Source organism: Choloepus didactylus, chromosome 13 (genome assembly GCF_015220235.1).
Source record: "Choloepus didactylus isolate mChoDid1 chromosome 13, mChoDid1.pri, whole genome shotgun sequence".
Taxonomy (NCBI): domain Eukaryota; kingdom Metazoa; phylum Chordata; class Mammalia; order Pilosa; family Megalonychidae; genus Choloepus; species Choloepus didactylus.
Window position 1 is genome coordinate 94,845,105 of NC_051319.1, and position 6,757 is coordinate 94,851,861.

General features: G+C 55.2%; 1 protein-coding gene across 1 annotated transcript; it reads right to left on the reverse strand.

Moving 5' to 3' along the window:
• On the reverse strand, nt 1-6,239 carry ARSI (arylsulfatase family member I). The gene is made up of 2 exons (XM_037801639.1): nt 5,612-6,239; nt 1-2,143 (listed from the first exon to the last, which is right to left on the reverse strand). The coding sequence occupies exons 1-2, from the start codon at nt 5,926-5,928 to the stop codon at nt 736-738; spliced, it is 1,725 nt and encodes a 574-aa protein (XP_037657567.1). The 5' UTR covers nt 5,929-6,239; the 3' UTR covers nt 1-735.
• Between the last annotated feature and the right edge of the window lie 518 nt (nt 6,240-6,757).

Consider the following 6,757-nt stretch of genomic DNA (forward strand, 5'->3'; position numbering starts at 1 on the left):
TTTAATCACAGGCTAAATCAGGTCCACAGGCTCCTCCACAACTAGTACCTCGGCCAGCCCTGTGAAGTCAGTAGAGCCCTTGCAGGTAGGGAAATTGAAGCCCTAGGTCAAAAGAGAGCCCAAGTGTCCTGGTGGTTGGTTCTGGGGCTCTTTGCATGGCTCTTTCCACCATCCTTGGTCCTGCAGTGGGTAATGGCCAAGCCAATTCCTCTGGGTTCTGGGGGGCAGGAAGGAAAGCTTTCTACTACACTCCCACTGCCAATCTGTCCCCAGACTGGCCCTGGCCACCTGGAAATCCAGGATGGTCAACCCTGACCCCTGCACCTGCATCCTCGGCACTCAGGGGATCCCATCAGAGAGCAGCCAGGTGGCCCATTCCTTGGCTGGGGTCTGTTCCCATCACCCCATCCCCAGGCCTGGAGTTACCCACACCCAAGCAGCACCACAGAGATATGGGGTTCAAGGGCAAGGTCTTAAATGAGCTGGGAGATGACGAGAACAGCTGCAACAAGTTCACCACCACAGAGTCCCAGTTATTATAGTTCATTTTGCAGAAGAGGAAACTGAGGCCCAGGGAGCTCAGCTCCTGCAGGTCACCCAACGTCTCCAAGCCTAGTTCCCCATTCTATTCAACCTAGGGGCTCTCAGCCTTCCAATTCCCTAAGGAGGAGGAGAGCCAGGCTTGAATGAAGAAGTACAGCTAGGGGGACTGAGAAACACACCCTCTTCCCCACATCAGATCCGGTGGGACATCAGCCTGGTGTTGAGTTTGCGGAAAAAGGATCGCAGTTTGCAAATCTTGCATTTTTTCTTGAGGCGACCCCAGGAGAAGCTCCGAGCCCTGCCTTCCTCCTCCTCCTCCTCCTCTTCCTCCTCCTCACTGGCCCAGGGCCCCCAGGCACCCCCATTAAAGTCAGGATGGGCCCGGGGATTCTCAGCTGGGTAGCGCACGGGGATGGCTGTGCGGTTATAGTCTGCCAGGCGGGCCAGCAGGGCACGGACCACATCGGGCCGCTGCCCAGCCAGGTCCTCCCGCTCGTAGGGGTCAGCACTGATGTTGAAGAGCCACACAGCCTGGCGGGCGCTGGCCATCCGCTCCAGGTTCCACCAGCTGCCGGGGAAGGCCGCCAGCATCTGTGGGGGGATCCAGTCACCATAGCCGGGGTCTCCCGTCAGCAGCTTCCACTCGCCCACGCGGATGGCGGCCTGCACGGCCGTATTCCAGATGCCAAAGCCCCCCTCCAGGGAGCCGTGCCGGGCGTGGTTGTAGAGTGGGTCGATGTTGTGCAGGATCTCTGTGCGTGGTGAGGCTCGGCCCTCGCTGATGGCTGGCCACACATCATAGCCATCGAGCCCATCGGCTGCCGAGGCAGTGCCACCTGCCAGACTCACCAGGGTTGGGTACCAGTCCGTGATGTGCACCAGTGCCCGGCTTGTCCGTCGCTTTCGCTTGAGCAGGGGGCTGTGGACGAAGCCCAGGCCCCGCACACCCCCCTCCCAGTAAGTGCCCTTGCGTCCCCGGAGAGGCCAGTTGCTGCCCCCTGAGAAAGTCTGGCCACCATTATCACTGGAGAAGATGATGACACTGTTGTCGTAGAAACCGTAGCGCTTGAGGGCCCAGGTGATGTTGCGCACAGCCTCGTCCATGCAGGTGACCATGGCCGCATACTTCCGCCGGGCCACATTACCCATCATGCGGTAGCGGTACAGGTACTCGCGTGGGGACTGCAGGGGCGTGTGGACTGCCTGGAAGGCCACGTAGAGGAAGAGGGGCCTCCGGGGGTCGTGGCTGGCCAGGATGTGGCTGGCACGCTGGGCGTAGAGCATCGTGGAGTATTGACCGCTGAGTCCCCAGGCCACGCTCTCGTCCTCGTGCAGGTCGAAGCCACATACGCCTGGGCCGTCACAGTTGTCATAGGTGTAGTAGTCCACGTTGCCCGTGAGCGAGCCCAGGAAGGTGTCGAAGCCCCGGCGGGTCGGCAAGCACTCCTTCCGGTAGAAGCCCAGGTGCCACTTGCCCACCATGTGGGTGGAGTAACCTGCTTCCTGCAGCTTCTGGGGCAGCGTCACTTGGTCCAGGGGCAGGCAGTTGGGCTGCCGTGGGCGGATGATGGAGTGCTGGAGTCCCGTGTGGATCTGATACCTGGTGGGGCAGAGGGAGGGCAGAGAAGGCACATGTAAGCTATGGACCAGTGCTCCGGCCACCTCTCCAGCCCCCAATACCCACCCTGAGATGGGCTCTGTTCTGTCCCAGTGCTGCCAGCAAAAACAGTAACAGTAATTGCCATGTATTATCTAATGTGCTAAGCACTTTGCAGATACTATCTCACTGAGTCCTCAAAATCAATTAAAGTAGATAGTATTATCATTTTGCAGATGAGGAGATTGAACCTCAGAATGGTCAAGCCACTTGCCCAGGGTCACACAGCCAGGAAGCTGGGGAGCTAAAAGCTGAACCCAGATTAACAATAACAACAGCTAACACCAAGCACTTGCTGCGTGCTAGGCATAATACTAAGTCCCTTATATGAATTATCTCACTAAATCTTCACCATAGCCTAGGAGGTGTATACCATTATTCCCATTTCCCAGATAAGGAAACTGAGGCTTGCTAAGTTAAATCACTTGCTCAGTGACTTACATAGTTCATAGTCAGAGTTGGGATTTGTATCCCAATATGGCTCCAGACCTCAGTGTTCCTAAACGTTACCCCACTAACTTGCTATGGGGACTAGAGCAAGTCCTTCTTTCCCAGGCAAACTCCTATTCACTCTTCAAAGCCCATTTCAAATATTACTCCTACTGTAAATTCTCCCACAACTCTCCCAAGGAATGAGTTTCTTTTTCTTCTAGGTTCCCCCAGCATTTAGTATACTCCATCACTGTGCTACTTTGCCATGGAATTACACTCAGTTGTATGCACTCTTGGGCCCAGTGATATGTAATTGGACTGTCCCTAACACAACCATGTTTTCCCACACGTAACTGCTGTTTAAAGGGCACTTGATTATTTATGGAATGAATGAATGAATGAGTGAATAAATGAAAGAAGAATGACACTCAGAGAATTGTGGAGCCAGAAGGAACCCAGGTCTTCGTACTAATTTTGTCCCCTCATTATATAAAGAAACTGAGGTCAGAGGAGGGGATGCACCTTGCCCAAATTCACTCAGTGGTCAGGGGCAGGGCCTGGCTTTGAACGTAAGTCCAAGCAGAGTTCAAGCAAAGACTTTCCACAGCAAACTCAGTCCCTTCTCTTCCCCTCAGTTGGCTCATCTGTGGAATGGATCAGTTGGAAAGGGAAATCTCCAAGGCCTTTCCAGTTCCCAAATTTTATGAGAAGAGCTCCCATATGCCTGCCTGTGGGTTCAAGCACCTCAGTGGCTCACCCGGGCCAAGAGCCTGGGGCAGGAACAAATGGGGAGGAGAATCCTGCGTTCCTGATTTTTTTCATTCATACTGCATTCACCTTCCTGTGGTCAAAGCTCCTGGGGGATCTGCTCAGGATGTCTTGCCTTTCCTCAAGTTGTAAGTCTCAGAGTAAATAAGAAGCCTGGAACTTCACAAGTGTGTTAGAATTCCACACCTTTCTTCTCACCCCCAGGCACCCAGCTTAAACCTGAATGCCTGACACCTTTCACTGGAGCACTGGGATGGGTTTCTCTGTTGTGGTTTCCTTATCTTAAAGCTATGATTGTTGTTAGCTATTTTTAGCTGCTACTGCCGTTTTTTTTTTTAACACTATATGCCACACATACATTATCTTATTTAATTCTCATAAAAATCCGGGAAGACTATTATTATCTCATGATAATGAAACTGAAGCTCTCCAAAATGCAGCTGCTCCTCGCCTAAGGTCAGAGTTGGCTCAAGCAGAGGAGCTGAGACTTGAATCCAGGGCTACCCAATTCATACTCAAAATCTGTGAGTGACATAGACTCTCCGGGCCTCGGTCGAGCTAATAAACAACTGGACTTGACACAAGAAGCAGCCGAGGGTCCTGAGTTCCAGTTGGGCCTCTCTTGGCAGGGCCGGGGTACCGGGGAACACTGATTTGTAAAGTCAGACGGGTCAGCTAAGAGTCACAACGGTCAGTCTGAGAGTGAATAATGTGAGAAACTTTGGTTCTCTCCAGCTTCACCAAACACCACTGCATGTGTTAACAATCCTTATTGAGAACAGTCAGCATCAGTCAGATGGAGTCGGCTGCAGGGGGTGGAGGGCAAAACGCTGGCTGCCCCATCACACTTAGCTAACTCCACAGATCAGGGGGCTGGAGCGCTGCCCCGCTGGCTGCTGCTCATTCCACTGCTTAAACCCAAAGTCACCTCTCAGGAGAGAAATGCTAACTTGTGCACAACTCTCGGGAATGCAGATACTCCTCCTCCCTCTTCTAGAGGTTAGTCAGCGTCTGGTCTTCACCACCACCACCTGCCCTCCCTTCCTGCCACCCCGTCCCTCTCTCTTGCTCTTTCTCCTGTTCTCTCTCTGTTCCTGGATCAAAAGGCTGAGTGCCAGATTGAAGGAAGGAAAAGCACCATTTGCCCAGCTCCGGGACTGCTGCCAAGCACCTGGCCTCTTGGCCCCCTCTCCCAGGGACTCCAAAGCAGGCACAGGCACCAAGCTGCATCCTCCCTGACTCCATGCCTCAGTTTCTCCCATCCAGGAAGCGAGGAGAAGAAGGCTCTGGTTTCTGAGATCACACTAGTGGCAACTGAGTGGAACTTGGCAGAAAGCAAGCCTTGGACCCCACCCAAGGAGGATTAGTTTCAGTCCGGCCAAAGGATTTTCTCCTAAGTGGCCAGAGTTTGCCTTCCACACCCCCACCTCCTGTTTCCCTGCTCTTTTAATCCTATTATATTGCTGCCTTGCCTGTGGACAATTCCTTACAAAGAAAGCAGCACGTCTCTTTAGGGCTCCCAGCCAGCTTGGAAGGGTTGCACAGATGAAAAAACAGAGGCTCAGAGCAGTGAGGTAACCAGCCCAAGGCTACCCGGACCATGACATCCTGTGTATGTGTGTTTCTCCTCCATCCATCAATTCTTCCGTTTCCTTCCAATGAATCCTCAGTTTGGAGACCCTACTTCCTCCAATGACATAGAGGTTATCATTCATAGACAACCAAGAAGACTGCACGTAACTCATTCCATCCTTACCACTCCCCTTCAAGATAAAAACTGTTCTTTGCCCCATTTTATAGACAAGCAAACTGAGGATTAGAGAAATTAAGTGGCTTGTTCAAGGCCTTGGGGTCTGTAAACAGGAGTATCATTCAAAACCAAGTGTAGGACCTCAGAGGCTGCCATTTTCCTCTAACAAAGAGATGGCCAAATGTCACATCCACATTGTGTGGAGTGTGTGTGTGTGTGTCCTAGAACATCAGAGCTAGAAGTCCTCAAAAATGAGCCAAGCTGTTCAGTGTACAGGTAGGAAGGAAAACTGAGGCCCAGAGGGGGCAAAGGACTTACTAATGATCACTCAGCCAGTCAAACTGCCCTCAGCCCTGGTTTCCCAGATCCCAGCAACCAGGTTGTAGGTGCAGGGGAAATCTATGGACTGGGTTTTACTGGGGACTTGGACGCCCAGGTGCAGGAGTCTAGGCCATGCCTACCTGCCGGTGAGGAGTTGGCTCCGGGAAGGTGTGCAGATGGGCTGGATATAGTAATTCTCCAACTTGACCCCCTCAGCAGCCAGCCGGTCCAGAGTAGGGGTATCGATATCTGAGCCATGGTAGCCCACATCGTGGTAGCCCTGATCGTCGGTGAGGATGAAGATGATGTGGGGTGGCTTGGGTGGAGCTGCTGAGGGCTGCTCCCCGGCTTCCCCCGGCCCATCGGCCACCAGGCCTGGCTTGGCCCAGTCCCAAGACAAGTAACCGAAGCTGAGCAGGCTGACCAGCGAGACGCCGGTGAGAGCATGCATCGCCATGCTGGCCCGCGCGTCACAGCGCACCGGGTTCCCCGGGCCTCACCGCCTGGCGCGCCCAGGGCGCACCGCCCGCCCGCAGGCTGGCCGACGGGCCTGGACCGGGCAAGAGCACTCAGCGCCCCCGGGAACGACCCTGAATTAGCGGCCGGACAGCTGACCTGCGCGGGCGCTGCGGGGCGCTCTGGGGAAGTCAGGCCCGCGCCAAGCTGCCTCTTGCCGCCTGAGCGCCCGCCCTGAGCGGTCCTCGCTCCCGCTTCCCTAGCTCAGCCTGGCCAGCCTGAGACGCGGCTTGGCAGCTTCCAAAAAGTGCTCTCCACCATCCTCGGACTCTCATCTGCCTTCTAACCCCCGATTTCTTCCGCCTCCTAATTTCTCTTGCCTCTGCTTTCCTTTTCTCCTCCCCCCAGCCTCCGCTCCCCCTCCGCACCCCACCCCCCGACCTTCCAGCCCCCAGTCCGGCCTCTTGCTCCGCCCGAAGTCCTCAGAGCAGTCAGGCTCCCAGCAGGAAGGTGGACAAGATCCCAGCGGGGAAGGGTAGGGAGGCACGGATTGGGCGGGCCTGGGGGGACACGGCGGGAGAGAATGCGAAAAAGTTGTAACATCTGCCGGGGCCGAGCCCCAGGTGGAGGGCGGGGCGCCGAGTGGCGGCTCCTCCTCTGGGCGGGAAGCCGGGGCCCGCTGGCTCCAGCCAGCCCCCACCTCGCCCTGGCCGGGACTGGGGGAAGGAGGGAGGGGAGCTGCTGCAGCTCGATGAACAGCTCCGAGATGGCCCTGTCAGAGATTCCTGGGTCTTGGAGTCATAGCGTCTCCGAGTGCCAGCCCGGGAAGA